The 18,579-nt window shown below is 42.3% G+C and overlaps 1 protein-coding gene across 11 annotated transcripts in view; it reads left to right on the plus strand.

Annotated features, from left to right (window-relative positions):
• Nucleotides 1-14,019, plus strand: part of arhgap12b (Rho GTPase activating protein 12b) — a 55,584-nt gene extending 41,565 nt beyond the window's left edge. The window contains exons 3-20 of one of the 11 annotated variants that reach the window (XM_034572490.1): nucleotides 1,023-1,295; nucleotides 2,674-2,814; nucleotides 2,925-3,005; nucleotides 3,503-3,625; nucleotides 4,707-4,775; nucleotides 5,225-5,299; nucleotides 5,977-6,038; nucleotides 6,138-6,219; nucleotides 6,498-6,620; nucleotides 8,035-8,139; nucleotides 8,231-8,329; nucleotides 8,624-8,726; nucleotides 9,388-9,507; nucleotides 9,599-9,697; nucleotides 10,823-10,900; nucleotides 11,012-11,146; nucleotides 11,317-11,422; nucleotides 13,082-14,019. In XM_034572490.1, the coding sequence (XP_034428381.1) occupies nucleotides 1,023-1,295; nucleotides 2,674-2,814; nucleotides 2,925-3,005; nucleotides 3,503-3,625; nucleotides 4,707-4,775; nucleotides 5,225-5,299; nucleotides 5,977-6,038; nucleotides 6,138-6,219; nucleotides 6,498-6,620; nucleotides 8,035-8,139; nucleotides 8,231-8,329; nucleotides 8,624-8,726; nucleotides 9,388-9,507; nucleotides 9,599-9,697; nucleotides 10,823-10,900; nucleotides 11,012-11,146; nucleotides 11,317-11,422; nucleotides 13,082-13,256 (2,049 nt within the window). In that variant the 3' untranslated portion in view covers nucleotides 13,257-14,019. The remainder of the gene's footprint in view (nucleotides 1-1,022; nucleotides 1,296-2,673; nucleotides 2,815-2,924; nucleotides 3,006-3,502; nucleotides 3,626-4,706; nucleotides 4,776-5,224; nucleotides 5,300-5,976; nucleotides 6,039-6,137; nucleotides 6,220-6,497; nucleotides 6,621-8,034; nucleotides 8,140-8,230; nucleotides 8,330-8,623; nucleotides 8,727-9,387; nucleotides 9,508-9,598; nucleotides 9,698-10,822; nucleotides 10,901-11,011; nucleotides 11,147-11,316; nucleotides 11,423-13,081) is intronic. The other 10 variants (XM_034572491.1, XM_034572499.1, XM_034572492.1 and 7 more) reach the window with 10 other exon arrangements.
• Nucleotides 14,020-18,579: the final 4,560 nt, after the last annotated feature.

Genomic DNA, 18,579 nt, shown 5'->3' on the forward strand with positions numbered 1-18,579 from the left:
CCAAGTTTTCAAAGACTTAAAAAGACTGATTGAACTGTGTGTGAGTCAGCTCCGTGGGACCACATTTGTCATTAAGATGATTAATAATACTTCATTTTATTTATGTGACACTTGGCGCTTCGTAATTAGCAAAACAACAAATTGATAAAATGAACAGTTTAATAATTCAAAAAATACATGATCTAATGGCTCACAGAAAACCAGGACAGGCTTTCTGGTAGAAACGTGTTTGAAACATTGACGCTGACTTTAACAGCCTAATTTAAGTTGTATTCATTTTCTTCTATGGTCTGATGTCCTCTTCTATTATCTTTTAACTTGTCTTTGCTGTGCATCATGTGTAGGTTTTCCTGCAAATGTAGTACAAATGTTCTGTATTATATCTTTCCATTTCTTCTTGTTTAGCTCTTGCTAAATTAAGTTTTCATGTCTTATATAAATATAGCTTGCATGCTAACACCCTTTCTGTTCATAGCAGTTGCTTCTGGACTTTTAGGGGACCGATAAATGATGTAAAAACCTATTAATTCAACATAACTAAGTTCCATCTGGTTTAAGCACCTCATTAAAATTGAACTGATGCAGTTTAGAGGTGTCTGCAAACCACATGGTCATCGATTGGATCAGAAGCTGCATTCTGTCCATGCAAACTGTCAGAGATGCTCTACTACTTCACCTTCATACCCAGTAGATGTTGGGATAATGTGCCTCAGATCTGGGTCTTTCCAGCTGAATGTGTGTGTTTATGATTTTAACTTTACTGCAACAAACAGCTCAGCCTGTTACATTCCATGGTTCAATCCAGGATGTGCCGAACTGGGCATCTCAGCGGACTCTGGATTGTTTTCAGGGCTCCTTTGTATGGAATTCCTGGAATATCTATAACTTATCTATTATCTATAAGTCAGTGATGGCAACTGATAAACGGGAAACTGTACAATGTTCCGATGAAAAATAAAATCCAGAATTGAGTTGTCAATCAGATCTGAGCAGCTCTCTCCCTTCTTCTCTTCCTCCTCCAGACAACTTCACCTACAGGTCCGGGCCGGGCCGACTCTCCGGTCTACACCAACCTCCAGGAGCTGAAGATCTCGCAGTCCAGCCTGCCGCCCATCCCCTCCGGCTCACCCCTTCACATCCTGGGCGACTGGGAGACCCACAAGGACCTGAGCGGCAGGCATTTCTACTACAACCGAGCCAGTGGGGAGCGGACCTGGAAGCCCCCCCGCACCAGGGACACCAGCGGCAGCAGCAGCAGTATGCGAGGGGACAGCCAGGGCATGGTGGATAGTGAGGTGAGGGAGGTTTTAGCCAAGTTCTCTTTGTCTTTGTCTTCCAAGTTATGAACGTCATAAAAAGTCCAAATAATTGCGAGACCATGTGACTTGTGTTTACAAGCCCTGGTTGGCTCCTAAACTGCTGCTAAATAACAAAACAGGCACAGAAACACAACTTTCCAGTTGTGTTTGACCCACAGGAAACAGTAGGTGTGATCACATGATGGAACACTGGATTCAGGTATTTAGTTTGAATGTGAGGAATAGCTGAACTGAATCCTCAGTTCAAAAGGACAGAAACAGTCAGTAAATGGACTGTGTGGCAGTGTGGGTTCAATAAACAGGCTGTGGTGAACATGTGCTGGATCTCTGAGGACTTTTAAAATGGTGTTGTTGCCGCTGAAGGAAGGAAAACAAGAGTAGCTTTTCATAGGAAGTCATGGTTTCCTGTCAGCTCCTGTCTTACTATCTAACAGTGCCCCCTTGTGGTGTTTTGGTATGTTGCAGTATCATGTGAGAGAGATTAAGGGCGTCTAATTCTATCTCTCCAGTATTATTGGATTGTAATCACTGCTGAATTTATGAGTCAGTCGAAAGAAAATTAATCGTCGTATCAATGTGATTATAATTCAAATTGAATTTGTAATCAAATGAAACAAGATGGACACATCACAGTTATACAATCATTTAATCTGTCTGCTAATATTGCACCACATAACAATACTGGAAAATAATTGAGTGCGTGCGTACGTGCGCATGCACTCATTGTGTTACATCTTTGGGACCAGTAGACCTCATGGACCAAGGCCTGGTCCTAATGAGGCAACATGTTGTTTCTGAGGTCCTGGTTAAGGTCAATGCGAAGCCCAAATGTAGATAGCGTGTCTGTGTGCATACAGATGTCTTTGTGAGGACATTTTGGCTGAACCACTGTAAACAGGCTGTTTTTAATTTTGGTTTTGTTACAGTCGCCCTGGCAAAGAATAGAAATATGTTCTGACCAAGACAATAACAATAAATAGAAACAGAAAATATTATAGGTTAGACTATGAAATACAAGTTTTGTTTAAAACAATTATCGCACAATGCATAAAAGTTGAATAAAATTAGGAAAAGTACAGGGCCATTCTATTGACTCAGTGTCTGATGGGAGAAATTGTTTATTACTATTGTGCTTAACATGTCATGGAGTTGGTGTGGGACATTGTCCAAGATGGTCTGTAACTTGGACAGCATCCTTCTTTATGATGTTCATGTTAAGATGAATCTCATCTGTCAGGTTTATGTCTTCTTGTGCAGTTTTGGTTTTGTATTGTTTCATTTAAAATCTTTAACCACTAAGCTCTCTGTCTCTGTTCCGTCCTCCCTGTCCGTCCTCCCTGTCCGTTCTCCACAGCTGCTGTCCTCAGAAGAAAACTGTCACAGCACCCACTCCAGTCAGTCCGACAGCCAGTACGGGTCGCCCCCTAGAGGCTGGTCTGAGGAGCTGGACGAACACGGACACACACTCTACGTGTCTGAATACACACAGGAGAAGGTGCAGCATGTTTCTGATTGTACTTCAGAGAGTTGCCCTCTACTTCAGACGTCATGTCAAATATGAGTTATGTTTTGCTTTTGTTTGCTGACTGCTGTTTATGTTGACAGTGGATAAAGCATGTGGATGAACAAGGCCGACCTTACTACTACAGCGCTGACGGATCCAGGTCAGAGTGGGAGCTGCCCAAGGTAAGAGATCATATGAATATTACCTGTCAACACTTCTAGTATCATGTCAAAATCTTCACTATCCCCTGTAAAATGATCTCCTTCTCATATTATATCACCCAACACGGCCACTGCCTAATAACAGACTTTAATGTGACTTCCCCTCCCCGTGGTGTGTAGTCCTGTTAATGTAAATGGATGAGAGTCTGAGAAGTTCACACAGGAGCCAAGTATGTGCTGAACTCTGGCTGACAAACTATTACCGGCTCTTTCCCTCTGTAATCTGGAGGCTTTAGGGCTGATCAGAATAGATCGCTCCATTCTGAGTGAACAGACAGTGGTATGAACATGGATGCGTTCATTAACTGGTGACTTTAGGCAGGGTTTGTAAGAGGAGTTTGAGTCCGATGGTGCTGTGGACAGTGAAAGGAGAGGTATGTGGAGGGAAAGGACACTTTGGAGTCTGTTAGAGTGACTGTGTGACAGCCCAGCTTTAGCTCTCCTCTCTGTCTCTGCAGTACAACGTCTCCCCTCAGTCTGGCGAGGTTCCCAAGAGTCGCAGTCTGGAGAGGAAGCAGCAGGAGCCCATCGTCCTCACCAAGTGGCGACACAGCACCTATGTGTTAGACCTCAACGACAAGGTAGGACATTGTAAAGACTCTGAGAAGTGCCGTGGTCACAACGACTTTTTGGTTTGATTGGTCTGACAAGCTATCTGTCTGTTACCTGTCCTATTTGCAGTGAGTCTAATCCCTGAGTTCTAATTACATTTCAAGCTCAACAAAGGAAACACTTTAAATGGCTAAATCTGTCTGTATTTGGGTGTCTTCACAAAAGGTGAAGAATTATTCTATAGAAAATCTGGTTGTTTGTGTGTTGATTAAGATGGTGGAACACATTTTAAACAAAAATGCATTTTGAGGCTGTAATTTAAGTTTTCTCTACTTCCTGCCAGTTCATCGTAAGGTAAACCATTTACAACATACACAAAGCCCTTATGTTGATTATCTCATCATGCTGACGGGGTCACAAAAAGACATTATCAAGTAAAAGAATAGACCGTTTCAAAGCAAATCTGAGTGTCAAGTCAAAAACACTTTACATAATCCAAACTTGTCTTTCTGCTTCACAGAATAAACAACTATTTTACAGATTTTGTGCCCTTGAAACAAACCATTTAATAAATTGTGCAATTGTTTTGATTGTTTTTTTTAAGTAATGCAATTACAGTTCGATACTAAAGAAACGCTATGTTCTCTTAGACTTCCCTCAAACCTTTAATTTGTTAATTCAATTGGCCTACGGTTGTAGTTTACATACCAGTGATTTATTGATTCAAGACAATAATTACCAGAGTACAAGCAAGTAGGAATAAGGATAATATAAATTACCTAAACAAGATTAGAAGATTCTTTATTTACAGATACATTTTGCGTCATGTGACTGTAATAACAAAATGTATTAAAACATGAATGGATGGTTTGATTATAATACGATGTTCTTTTCAACCATACAGTCATGTTTTCCCATTTTCATATTCAATTTAAACAAAATGAAATAATGAATTCAAGAAAGAAAAAATTCAAGAACGAAAGAAAGAAAGAAAGAAAGATGGTCCGGAGAAAGTTTGAACTAAGATTGATACATCTCAATGACAATCTGTGAGTTTATGAGGTGCTTTAAAAGGTTTTGGAGGTTGACTATTTGGTGGTTTTGTTGCAGCTCTCATTCAAACTCTGGCATTTCTCTTCTGAGAGGAGGAGATTCCGTCTCTCTCTTTACAGAGATAAAGTTGGTATCCAAGTCTCATGTGCCCTCTCTCCTCATATCAGCAGATGATCCGTTTTGATTCGTTGTCCGCTTGTCCAGTAAAACACTGCGTTAAATACGCTGTGTAGGCGAAATCATCAGGAAATGATCAAATCCATGTATTGATTGTACTCAAAGCTGCAGATAAACAGGGGGAAATCAGCATCTTGGAATGAATCTCCTTCTCCGAAACAACACATTTTCCTCAGAAGCTCTAAAGCATGTTTTTCACAACTGAAATCTTAACCTGCCTTTACCTCAATCTTTATATCTCACTCACCTGAACTAACATCGAGCTCAACCCTGTGATTCCACTGTAGACTCTTGATCCTCTCTCCTCTCCTCACCACCATCACACTGACCGTCTCCATGTTACTTGTAGTCAGCTGCTGGTTATTAGGAACTCATCATGTTGTGCCTCTTATCGGTAGGAGTGTGCTCCGGTGCCCAAGCAGAGTTCTCCAGATTCTGACTCCTGCCCCTCATCTCCTAAACACCCCTCAACCGTTAGTATCCCAGCTTGCACTGCACTGCACCCATCTTCATCACCCGGCTTCCACCTGCATCCAAATACAACAGCTCTCATCCCTCGTCTTCTTAACTTTTTCATTTGGTTTCTGTCATTGACTGCATGCTACATTCCACAGCTAACAGCATCACATCTAAGACAACAGCAAAATCTATACTTATAAGTCTCGCAAGGTGATATTTCTTTATCTTGAGATAAGATTCCCACATGATAAATATCTTGTGATATGAAGATTATAGTTGAAGATAAATTTGTTAGTACAAGTGTGGGATCAAGTTACTTTATGAAATGACTCCTGCGTAAAAGAGCAGCAAGAATTTCTTAATAAAATAAATTAGCTGAGTTATAAATACGAATATACATTTTTTGTAAATTGTATGCTAAGGTTAATTATCTGTCCGTTCTAGATAAAAAAAAATGATCACTTGTCAGCGGACATTAGGAGCGATGTAATATTTCAACCGGCTCACACGCAGCAGTCAGCACTTTGCTCCAGTTGTACAGTGCCCTCTGCTGGTGATATTAGGTCATAACTTCAAGCTGCGCAGCCACGTCCAACCTCCAGCTCTGCCCACTTGCTTCTCAAGCTTCAGCGTGTGTGTTTAAGTGCATGTGTTCCAGCAGGTTCTCATCCACATGTGTCTTCCTCCTCAGCCCTCAGAGAAGTGTGGCGTCCTCAATGTCACCAAAATCACAGAAAATGGAAAGAAAGTCAGGTAGAAATTTAAATTTTTCAAAAGGTCAGATGAACTTTAGAGGATTTTCTAAAAACCTAAGACTCATATTGACAGTTTTTTTTTTATTGTGACCAACAGGAAGAACTGGACGTCATCATGGACAGTGCTGCAGGGTCACTCTCTGCTCTTTGCCAAGGGTCAGGGGGGCAGCACGAGCTGGGTAGGTACCCCATCAGCCCCCGAGAGAAAGTTTCTTCTCTGTTATTTCTCTCTTCCTTATTTCTACATGGTCACCTGTCGTCATTGCCCACTGTGCTGTTTGTCATCCTCTGATTTTTTTCTCTCATATCTCCTCCTTCTCCTCTCCTGATTCCTCTCCTCCTCCTCCTTCTCTCTCTCCTCTCCTCTCCTCTCCTCTCCTCTCTTTTCGTACTGTCCTCTCGTCCTCTCCCTTCTCCTCCACCTCTTCCCTCTCCTCCCTTCTCCTCCTCTCTGAAGTCCTACTACCGCAGTGGCTCCATCCCAGAGCTGCTCCTCACTCTCCTTAGCAACTGGAAGCGCTCAGTCAAGCCCCGTCCTGCTGTCTCCTATGTGAACTGTAGGCCTGTGCAGGCTGCCGCTGTATGTCCTCTCTGTCTCTCTGCATGTGTTGTTGCTCCCGCCTGTTTCTCATTCGTTCACCCAAGCCTGCTCTGACTGACTGGAACACTGATGTGTGTGTGTGTGTGTGTGTGAAGCCTGATTTAGCCGCACTAATCAATACTTAAAATGACTGTGTATAAATTTGATTGATAATCTAAAAAAGGTTCAGATTTATCTCCAGACTCTGCTGTTCTCCTCAGCTCTATCCCTCCACCCCAGCGTCTTTCAGCCCAATGTTTCCACAGCAGGCAGCTCCTTGCAGTTTCAAAACAGATGTGATAAAACCACTGTATGCTTCCTCCCCAGCACCAAATAGCAAAGAGACACGATTAGACCCCAGCTGGTGAACACAGTTACACATTTAGCAGCTAAAAGGACAGATATTACCCTCTGGATTTGGTAGAAACCGTAACTGAGTGAATGTAGGACATTGATTCATCAGGTGGACTCAGACCGTCTACAGGATATAAACAGCCAACCAGCATGCAAGCATAAATATGGGGTCTTTGTGTTTAATACCTTTATTAGAGAGTTTGTATTGGAGGGATATCATGGTGAGAAAGATGGGAAATGACATTTACCAAGACCCAAACTCAAACTGTGGACAGTTTGGTCCATGGTCAGTATTTTTACCACCCAGGCCACTGGCACACTTCCCTCTGTGTTGTGTGTTGCAAACATGTCAATTTCGATTTTCCTAAAATTCAGTTTTGAGGCTGATCTGAAGTCAGCATTCCCTCCTGCAGTCAGTTGCACTTTTGATGACATTAAACAACTAGCAGGGTACCCAGACAGTGAATATCTCTCCACCTAGGCTAACACCCTATCTTGCATATTAAAGAAAAGAAACACAGAAAATTCCTGGATCCATCCGCTGATCCTCACCAAAATGTTATGGGTTCTTTCCTGATCTATACCACATCCTTCCACCGAGTTCTGTGGTAATCTGCCCTGTAGTTTTTGTGTAATCCTGCTAAATATCAAACAAATGCTGATAAAAACATAACCAACAATTATCAGTCATCATTTTACCATTCATATTTTCATTTTCGTTTTCATCACATGATATTATTCTGGCAAAAATCACAGAATTTGAGTCATTGAATGGCTTCAGTTTTATGTCCAAAAGTCTGAAAATAATCTAACCTGTTGATTAATATGTGTGTGACAATAACAACTTCTAACTTTTTTCTTGTTAGATAAGTAACATGTAAGTTTGTTGCAGTAGATTCAGTTTCTGTGCTTTTAAAGTTTGATAACAAAGGATTGAAATGAAACTGATTTCTTGTGTTTAACGTGATTCGATTCCTGAAAGTCTGCCTGAAAACGTGCCTTTGTTAAATAATATCTGTCTTGCACAATGGACCCTCATGCTGTTTTGCCTTGATTCCAGAAGTTTGGCAGCAACCAATCCAAGCCCGAGTTTACCGTCGATCTGCGAGGAGGGTCTGTGGACTGGGCGTCCAAGGACAAGTCCAGCAAGAAGCATGTCATCGAGGTACTTGCTGTCACGTTTAGATCAACCTTTACTGTTTAAAGTGGCCATTTTGATGAATGAGATGGAGTAATGCTGGCCTGTCCTCTCCCAGCTGAAGACCCGTCAGGGGACAGAGCTGCTGATCCAGTCCGAGATCGACAGCGTGATCAATGACTGGTTCCGGGCCCTGACAGAGACCATCAACACACATGTGAGGGGACCCTTGTGTTTATTTTCACTTGCATGTTGACTTTACCAAAATCTTGAGATGACACAGAGTAGATCTGTGTTTTATCTGCAATAATTCAGTTACATTTCTTTGGCTCAATCGAGAATAACAAAATAACTTGATTGGAGAAACACCTGAAAAGACTCAGCTACAGTCTATGATGTTCCCATGATTTAATACAGATGTTGTTTTCCTACCTGGTGCTACGTGAGCTCAAATCAGACTAACTGAGTGAAGTCTCTGAAACAAAACACTCGTGTGTCTCATCCTGTCCAGGCCTGGGAGTCAGATGAAGCCATTGAGGAGGACATGCCTGAGTCTCCTGGAACTGAGAAACAGGACAAGGAGAAAGACCACCGGGAGTCTAAGAAGAACAGAGGTGCGAGTCCCTCACACTGCCACAACACAAGACCACATCCACGCTACGTTTTACTTTTAAACGCATCACTGGAGCTACGTTTACGCAGCCGTCCACAGTTTTCCTGCCCCTAAAACAGATGCATACACTACAGGCCACATTTTAGTTAGAAAACTCTGCTGCTGCATTTTTAAACTCCGGGGTTGCATTTTAATTTTGGATGGGCAAGGACAAAGACGTTTTGAAATGATCGTGCTATCACCCGCATCCTTTTCCTGACTGGTACTGATCAGTCACGACTCGACTACCAGTGGTGAAGGCAAAGCAATCTGAACGATGTCAGTCACAGTTTCACCTCGTCGTCCTTTCAAGAAAACAAATCCCTGCTCTTACTTTTCACAATTGTTGTTTCATGTAGCTACTTAATGTTTTCTGTAAGTAGGTAACCAATCGCAGAGAAGACAAACTGCACACACATGAACGTAAATGATCACGTGACATCTGTTTTCAGATGTTTTAATATGGACGGGGATTATTACTATGGAGCTAAAACGCTGTGTGGCCAGAGATCATTTGGGTTTAAAATGAAAATGTTGTAATATGGATGTGTCTCTCCAACATAACTCTGTTTACTGTCAGTGTCTGAAAGAATTCCCCTCATATCCTCTGTGTGTTCCCTCAGTGATGAAGACCTCTATGAGCATGGACTCATCAGACCAGAAGAAAACCAGGTTGAAGCTCAAGAAGTTCCTCACGCGTCGACCCACATATCAGGCCGTCAGAGACAAAGGATACATCAAAGGTATCCAGACAGGATTCAGACGCATGTGAATACGTGTCACTGTTTGAAAATTGTAATTTTAGACCAACAAAGTGTTTTTGCCAATTCACAGATCAGGTGTTTGGCTGCAGTCTGACCAGCCTGTGCCAGCGGGAGAACACATCAGTGCCCAACTTTGTTAAAATGTGCATCGACCATGTGGAGAACACGGGTATGAGCAGCAGCTGTCTGACTACATCCATTTCATTTTTTATCTGACTGTCATTCAAAAACTGTGTTCGTAATGATGAGGGAAAAGTCATGGCCGCAGTTTTTCTAAATGAATATACAGCTGCACATTCTTCTGTTCAAAAGACCTGAATTTGAGGTTTAATTTAGGACAGTATATATGATATATATTTTTTTTTTATGGCTTTATTTACTGTCTACTGTTATATAGGATCTCAAATTTGGCCCCAAGTTGACTTCTGTCCCATCATGAATCACTTTTTAAATATATTCATTTTATTTGATCATCGTTTAACTGTCATCTAAATGTATGACTGTAACCAATCACATGCGCCTCATAATGCAGTGACATTACAGCAGTGACTCAGACTAAACTCAGTAATTAAGCTTCAGCCGTAACTTTACTCTGTAGATGTTCATTTAAGGACAAATCTAAAACAGTTAGGACTGCTGTAAGGTTAAGGTCTCATCATCAGTGGGGTCCAAACTATATTTATTAAACCTTTCAGCCCGGTTACATAATTTTCAGCTGAATGTGAACCAGTTTACATCAAAGGTACAAATCAAGTCAAACCCCTGAAACATCCATGATGATCTTAACTTTCGACAGTGTCTCACGGTCTTCCTCTGTAGATAGTTATGCTTATTGATCTGTGGTTGACCTTTGCCTGTATTTTTTTCCATTGGTTCAGACATGTGGGCTCATGTCAGCTCTTATCAGTGGCTGTTTTTGGCTGATTCTGCACAATAACTGAAAGCAGACACAGTCGGTAACATCGTCTGACTGCTGACTGTTATTTCCCCCATTCAGTGCTGTGTCTCCTTATGCTTTGGTTCCATGTGTTTAGTTTGTACAGTGTTCTTTGGGATTTATCTAAAACACACAGTACCTTAGATATACCCTTAGATATGTATATAGTGTTGCAGGTTATTTTATTAAGTCTTTGCACATATTCCATAAAACGTAGAGTAGAGAGAACTGGTGCAGAACTGTGGTGTCAGTCGTGTGTTCATGTGCAACAGAAGAATGTAAAGTGTTTGATCAGTCAACTGTTTGTTTCATCATTTCCTCTCATTAAAACTCTGTTCCATCACTCTCGTCCTGCAGGTCTCAATGTTGACGGCTTGTACAGAGTCAGTGGGAACCTGGCAGTGATACAGAAGCTTCGCTTTGCTGTGAATCACGGTACGGTTCAACTTTCAATCCCACCGCCAGCACCACCTCCATGTGTCCCCTGTCAGGGGGCTTGTTGTACTGAAACCTTGTCGTCTCTGCTTGTCTCCCCCCGTCCATCAGATGAGACGGTGGATCTGGACGACAGTAAGTGGGAAGACATCCACGTCACCACCGGAGCTCTCAAGATGTTCTTCAGGGAGCTTCCTGAGCCGCTCTTCACATACGGATCCTTCGAAGACTTTGTTGAGGCCATCAGTGAGTAACGTGATTCACTGTTATTCGTAGAACACTGTGACGAGGCATTAAATGATTAAGATACACATTAAAATAATGCTCACAGCGGCATGATTTGAGTTCCTAATTTGGCCACTAGATGGAGCTCTGTCCACGTGCTTTCGCTGACCTGCTGTGTTTCTCTGCCTCAGAATGTTCCGACTACAAACAGAGAGTGAATTCAATCAAAGACTTGATCAAGAACTTGCCAAAACCAAACCACGACACAATGCAAAACCTCTTCGAACACCTGCGCAGGTAAGAGCACACACACTCATTCCTTCAGTCATAGATATTATTAAGTTATTATTAACTAATAATAAAATATTGTATCCTGGTTACATCATTTGTTTGGAGGAGTTAAGTTATGAGAGGAGCTTCAACTCAATACTTTAGATCACAGACTCAGAAGTGTGTGTGTCATCGAATTTTTAAAACATTTTAAGTTGGAACTGAACACTTCTCTATTCGTGTCCTGATGCAAGTCTTCTATTTATTTAAATTATTTTAATATTTATTTATACAGATATGAAACATTTAAAAAAAACAGTTAAAATGGGCACTACATTTTTTTTTCTTGATGCCAGAAAACTTAGTCTATATAAATATAGAGGGGGGTCCACAGGTCTGAGACCACTGTCAAATATGCGTCAAATCTTTAAACTGTGCAATGATATCATTTAATAATATTGTCTGATCAGTCAACGCATCCATCTGATCACTAAAGAAGAACAGATAACAAAACTATCAGCCAAGTAAAATATCAAAGAAAACAAAATAGAATAAAGTATTTAGGGCAAAACACAAAAACATTATTCGTAGGGGCTGAACGAGAGAAAACAAAAGTCTGAGTTTGTTGCTGCGGACAATCGCCTGAGTCTTTACTTGGCAGGAATGTTGGAATGAGCCCATGTGACGATCCAGCAGGAGATTATCCAGAGTCTGTTGATGACGTGTCTAACACGTGACAGACAAACCAAAAAAGAATCCAAATATCTCAGCCTGAAAAAGAGGTGTCCTACGCGTAAAAGACGCTGGAGAAGATGTCAACTTGGAAAGACAACGTGACGCTGTTGGCGATGAGAAACAACAACTGGTGTAGATGTGCTGTAACCACTAACACATGAATTCTACAGCAGCGTTTGATCAGCTCACGTTTAGATTCTCAAGACACTAAACTGCTCCTCTTACTCTACCTGTGTCTGCTGCTCCTCAACAACATGCCCGGCTGCTGACATCAACTCTTTCCCTACACCGACTTAAATGAGTTTCATGTGCACAGATCATAAATGGCAGTGCGGACGACTGCATTCATTCCGACTCCTGTTTGACTCCCGTGCAGGGTTTCTGCTCTGCGTGTTTACCTTTCCTCGCACTGATCCGCCTGTGGGCAAACACAGACCACAGCCAGGTTTAACGTGCATTCGTAGCCCACTGGAGCCAGCGGCAATATCATATGTTCACAATGACATTTGCCTGGGTTTTCCAATTTGCATTTATATGGCACCGTGTTTGCTGTAATTCAGCACCTATGAAGTGGTGTTTCTTGAGGAAATTTATAGCATGACGCTCAGTGTATGGAAGTGTACATATATCAGCGGGTGGATTTAATCAGCTTTTTCTCCCTCCCCTCTATGAATATGTTATTGTTTTGTGCATCTGCATGCAAGGATGTAGATTCTATTTAAAATGCTATTATGCTCTTGCCTGGAGCGTTGGGTACAGTTACAGCTTGTGTCGTGAGGCTCGCCTCAGCGCTCCGCGGAAAGCCCTACAGATGTGTATAAACACCCAAATGTTGCTTTTACGTTTTATTATTATTTAAAAAATGAAACCCTGAAGCTGCTCTCGCCTAAAACCAATCACGACATGTTCCATCTCTAAATCTCCTCTTGTGTTCCTACCCCCGCCCCCCAGGGTGATTGACCACGGAGAGGCCAACCGCATGACCACCCCGAGCGTGGCCATCGTGTTCGGACCCACGCTGCTCCGGCCCGAGACGGAGACGGGCAACATCGCGGTCCACATGGTCTACCAGAACCAGATAGTGGAGCTCATACTGCTCGAGTACGAGAGCATCTTCGGGAGGTAGAGGCGTCCCCGCTCAGGAGAGGATGCTGGGCTGCTTCTTCAAACAGTGACTTCTTTTCCTTTATTCCCTCTTTTCTGTGGCTGAACTGAACAACGATGTGGACCAAGCAAGTCGGGAGAAAATGATCAAATTTACACTCACTGACGGGACAATTTACAAAGGTGTTGCACTTACAGGAGTTCTGGAGATGAATATAAAGAAAAAAAAATAACGGTGAACAAATTTCACCCGATCCTTGCAGCCGCTGCGAGCAGCGATGCCGTGACGTGGTGACGTGTGGAACGTCCGTGTGATTTGGTGGATTTGAGTATTCAGGTGTTTTTTGGCGTACACTGGATCCCTGAGGCCAGTAATTCAGAACTTCATACTGGGGCCGGTGGCGCTCCTTCAACCGGACTGCAGCGGGTCACTGCAGCAACGTGCTGACCTCCTCGCGCCCGTGGAGATGGATCTGAGATGGATGCGTCTCATGTGTCGTGGAGCTTTTTGTCTGTTACGTGTGTGTGAACCCACCGTGGTTTCGGATCAGGTGGGGAAAAATAAATCAGTGTTATGTAAACGGACTGTGTTTTGGCACTTGGATGAACTGGAGTTACAGATCGTGTCCCCCACAACCTTTAGTGACACCATCGACCCCTCCCCCCTCACCTCTACTTCCCCTTTTCAACCAGTGTTAACCATTGACCCTGTGACACGAGCGTCCCATGACTTGAATGACGGAGAACAGAGCCTCCATTTGTGTGTTTGTGTGTGTGTGTGTGTGTGTGTGTGTGTGTGTGTGTGTGTGTGTGTGAGTGAATTAACCTAAATGGAATAAAACCTGAGCAGAAGCATCCTCGTCTTTGCCACTTTGTACAAACTGTGTGTCGTGTAGTCTTAACGTGCTTTTGGTCAAGTTTCCGTTTAACTGCCCGGGGGTCGTCGTGCGTGCTCTTTTAATGAAACCTCAGTGTTGGCGTCCTGTGGTGGTGGGAAACAACTGAAACCATGGTGTTACTGGGAAACGATGGCGGCCGCGTTCACCATTTCACATGAACTGTGTCCGACTCGTAGCGACCCCTCTCCTCACCGTTGCTAATATTAAAGAGTATTCAGAGAAGGGAATCGGGGACGAGAATATGTCAGAAGGTTGACGTACGCGAGTGTGTGGGTGTTAGAATGAGAAGAGCCTTTAAGAAGCTTTCAGAGCTTATGTACAGTGACAGAAAATAGTTGTTAAAATGTGTTCTAGTGACTGAAGTGTGTATGCCTTGATGGTGAACCAGTGAACGATGATTTTCTTTAGATTTTGGAATGAAAACATGAGAAAACAAACACACGATGATGGACTGTTACTTTTGTTTGGAGGTGTATCTGGAGTGTTTGCGCATGGTCAGCTGCACATTTGAATGTAATTATCAGGCTAACTGCTGTTTGTGAAATTGCTATGTCTAATAAAAAAGACAAACTAAATGTGGGACTCGTCAGTGTGTTCTCTCTCTGTGTGTGTGTGTGTGTGTGTGTGTGTGTGTGTGTGTGTGTGTGTGTGTGTGTGTGTGTGTGTGTGTGTGTGTGTGTGTGTGTGTGTGTGTGTGCGTGTGTGTGTGTGTGTGTGTGTGTGTTGGCCCGAGACGACAGAAGGAACAGCGAGTCTGCGATTTAACCTTCAATCTACTCTAAAGCTTCACCTCTCCCTCGGCTTTAATTACATAATTGAATTAATCTACTCAACACTGATATCCTGCTTATTGAATTGAGTGATTAAGCTTTCACATCTCAATCAATTATATCTCTACCTGTTAATTAGGAAATGAATTGCAGTATATTTCTGGAGGTTTCTCTCGAATGCAGCACCACCTCTGCGGCTCGGGCCTCCATTAATGGGATTCCTCCGTTTCTTCGAAGGCGTTTCTGTCGTTGCTCCGCAGGTCAGACGCGGCCGCGGACCTGAAGGGTGTGGATTAATTGATGTCTAATTAGGTAATTGCCACAGTGCCAGTTTTGATTAAGAAGCACGAGGTGGAGCGAGTGCTGAGCAAGGCTGCTCGCGGCGGGCCACGCTGAGAGAGAGATTACATTCAGCTTCCTCTGTATGTTCCTGCAGTGTGTGTGTGTGTGTGTGTGTGTGTGTGTGTGTGTGTGTGTGTGTGTGTGTGTGTGTGTGTGTGTGTGTGTGTGTGTGTGTGTGTGTGTGTGTGTGTGTGTGTGTGTGTGTGTGTGTGTGTGTGTGTGTGTGTGTGTGTTCTGAGGTGTCTCGTGTGTCCTCTGCTTTAAGTTTCCACTGAGTCTGGCATATGTATGAAAGACTAGACGAGGGACAGATAGTAAAAATAACAGACATAAAAAATATGTATATATTGTATATAATCTGTCATATGTATAAACCGTCAGTATGTCAGTTCACAAAATACTAAGATTGATAACATGTAGAATGAGTTCGTGAAATATAAGTGTATTCATAAAATCTTTTGTAATTAATATGATCTAAAACATTTTGAAAAGTTTTGTCATTACAGTTCTGGTTTTGTTTTGCTTTTTGTCATAATTTGGATTTGGCCCTGGTTTCTCAGAATTCTGACTCATTTTATAATTTTTCCTTAAAATGTTTAGGTTGAACCAAAGAAGTCATGTATGATTTTATCTGATGAAGATCACTTAGTTCGAACAAAAATAAAATCCATAAAATCAATCGGTCATCTATAAAACTGATCAACAGTGGGTGGGGTTCATTTCCCCTTTAATAACCTCTGGTGTAAATCATTTTTATTTAGAATGAGTATTTTACTTTTCATGGTCAATCCAATTTTTTATGAAGACTTAATATTGTGTAAATTAAAACAAATAAAACAAAGAGATAATGTGACATACGATTTGTTAAAGGTGTCTCATGGCCACAGAAGACAACGCTCCCCTGCACCTCCTCAGAAAAAACAGGGAGTGCTGTGATTTTAGAATCTGCAGTTGAATCTGCTCTCAACATGGATGGATGGAGACTTTCTAAATTCTCATCAAACCTGGTCCAGTGTATTGAGCATTTTAACGTAGAAGGTATTTCAGTGAACACGTGAAACCCTGCACACGACAAGCTCTGTTTTCTTTGCATGATGGAATGAATGATCAGATCCCGATTCCGACTCACTGTCACATTTTAACTGAGGGCCGTTAAAGGGATAGTTCACCCCAAAATTTAAATTCCCTCATCTACTCACCACTATGCCGATGGAGGGGTGAGTCCACGAAACTTTTCCGGAGTTTCAGGGGTTAAACAGCGTTGCAGCCAAATCCAATACAACTGAAGTAGATGGTGACCAATTCTTTAAATGTAAAAAAAGATAACATAACCCACCCCTCCATCGGCATAGTAGTGAGTAGATGAGTGACTTTTTATCTTTAGGTGAACTATCCGTTTAAGACTTTTTATTTTTTATTTGCCTGACTGAAGTCTGCTGATGTGACGTCTTGTCATGAAGTAGAGACGTCCTGAATGAGCATGTCCCTGAAAGGGCCAAGATGGTTTGAAACACTGGGTGGTGTTATGAGCTATAAATGTGGATTTATACAAATATAAATGTACTAAATGTGATTTTTAAAACCAGCACTAATATATTCCATCAGTGAACAGTCATTAAATTTAGTTTACAGCTCAAAAATACATTTAAATGTGCAGTAACTCTCTAATAAAGTGGGTACGTGATTTACAAAGTGTGCAGGATCTCTTTTTCCTCAACAATTCTGACTTTTTGATCCTAATCGCCCATCAACATGTTAATTGGACAACATGTTGTCGATGGGTGTGTAGGGTCAAAATAACACAATCAAGTGCAATTGATTGTGTTACAGTTACACTCAAAAAGTCCAAACTTACTGACTTAGTAACACTCAATTTAGAAAATATCATAATATTCACTCCCTTTCTTTCCTTGTTCTGGCAGTAACCTTCTAAAAAAGTATCTTCTCACCGGAGCCAAAGTGTAATGGAGAGTAGCCACACGTGACCTTCCTCTGATCACAGCCACTGCTCTTTGAAGTCCAGTTTGACCCCCTCCTCTCTCGCCTGCGTATTATTTCATTGCAACAGGTTTGACTTACACCTCTGCCGTGCCTCTGTTTTCATTGGACGGACCACCGTGGATTCAACAAATGTGCTGGAGGTGGGCAGCAGTGAATCATGAGCCCCGCTGGAAACCGCAGGCCGTTAAAAGTGAGACGCGGAGGGGTGGGCCCCCAGAATTTCCAAATGAGAAAACAATTAGATCATTTCTATAATTCATAGGTGCGACCGCAGCTCAGGGCCGGGGAGGCTCTGAGTGTTTGAAGTGCTCCATATGCTCGCCGTGGTTTTTCAGGCCTGATCTGCTCAGCGCTGGCCCAGGCTGCTCCGTGGAGGCTGAGGTGTGGGCAGGTAATGTGAACAAGCCATTATGGAGCATGAAAGATTAATGGATCTTCAGTGCTTCACCCCTCCACCCCAACCCCGCTTCATTTGCAGGTGGGCTGTCGGCAAAGTGGCTGGATGAGGAACAAAATGGTTGGGAGGTTTTTGCCACTCTGTGGTGAGGACTTCTGTACTTTACCCGCTGCTTTTTACTCAGAGCCCAGCGAGCAAATGGCTGCTGAGCCCAAGACGCTGCTATTAGTTTGAGATTATAAAACCATGATGGTAAAAGTGATAGCACATAATTGACACTTTGCACATCCAGCGGTTCCACAGCAACATGAGCATCTTCTTTGGCTATTAAATGCTTCGCTATATGTTCACTGGCGAGTTGCTGTAACATTGCCGCTCTGCTGTTTGGAGCTCAGCAGGTAGCACAGTGCTTTCTCACTGAAAACAGCGGCTCTCTGCTGCTGGGAATGAAGATGATGATGGTGAGTCGGAGTGAAATATTAAAATTTGTGGGCTGTAAAATTAAAAAACACAGAGCGTAAAGACGCTGGGAAACTGCATTGTGGACATTTGATTGTCAATATAAAAATGGTCGTTAGAGCCGCTTTAAACAGAGACATTTTTTTTATGATTATTTAGTTTGAAATCGTGCAGTGACCGTTTGGAAAGTTCTGTTCTCTTGTCCTGTGTTGATGCTCCAGAGCTTCTTCAGAATTATTCCTCGTCATTAGTGGGTCCTTCCTCAAACACTTCTACAATATACTGCCACTGCTTTTTGTTTGTGTGCTGCACGTTGTGTGAAGTTAGAAAACTGTGTTCATCCTACCTGGTTTGTCTGCGGTGAAGATTTTATGGTCGATGTTTTTCATAAAATTTTACTGAATTTGCTTTTTTTTAATGTTCACTTGTGCGTTTTATATATAGGTTTGGATGATTCACTGAAACAGTTATTTTTTC

This window comes from Hippoglossus hippoglossus, chromosome 20 (genome assembly GCF_009819705.1).
Source record: "Hippoglossus hippoglossus isolate fHipHip1 chromosome 20, fHipHip1.pri, whole genome shotgun sequence".
Lineage (NCBI taxonomy): Eukaryota > Metazoa > Chordata > Actinopteri > Pleuronectiformes > Pleuronectidae > Hippoglossus > Hippoglossus hippoglossus.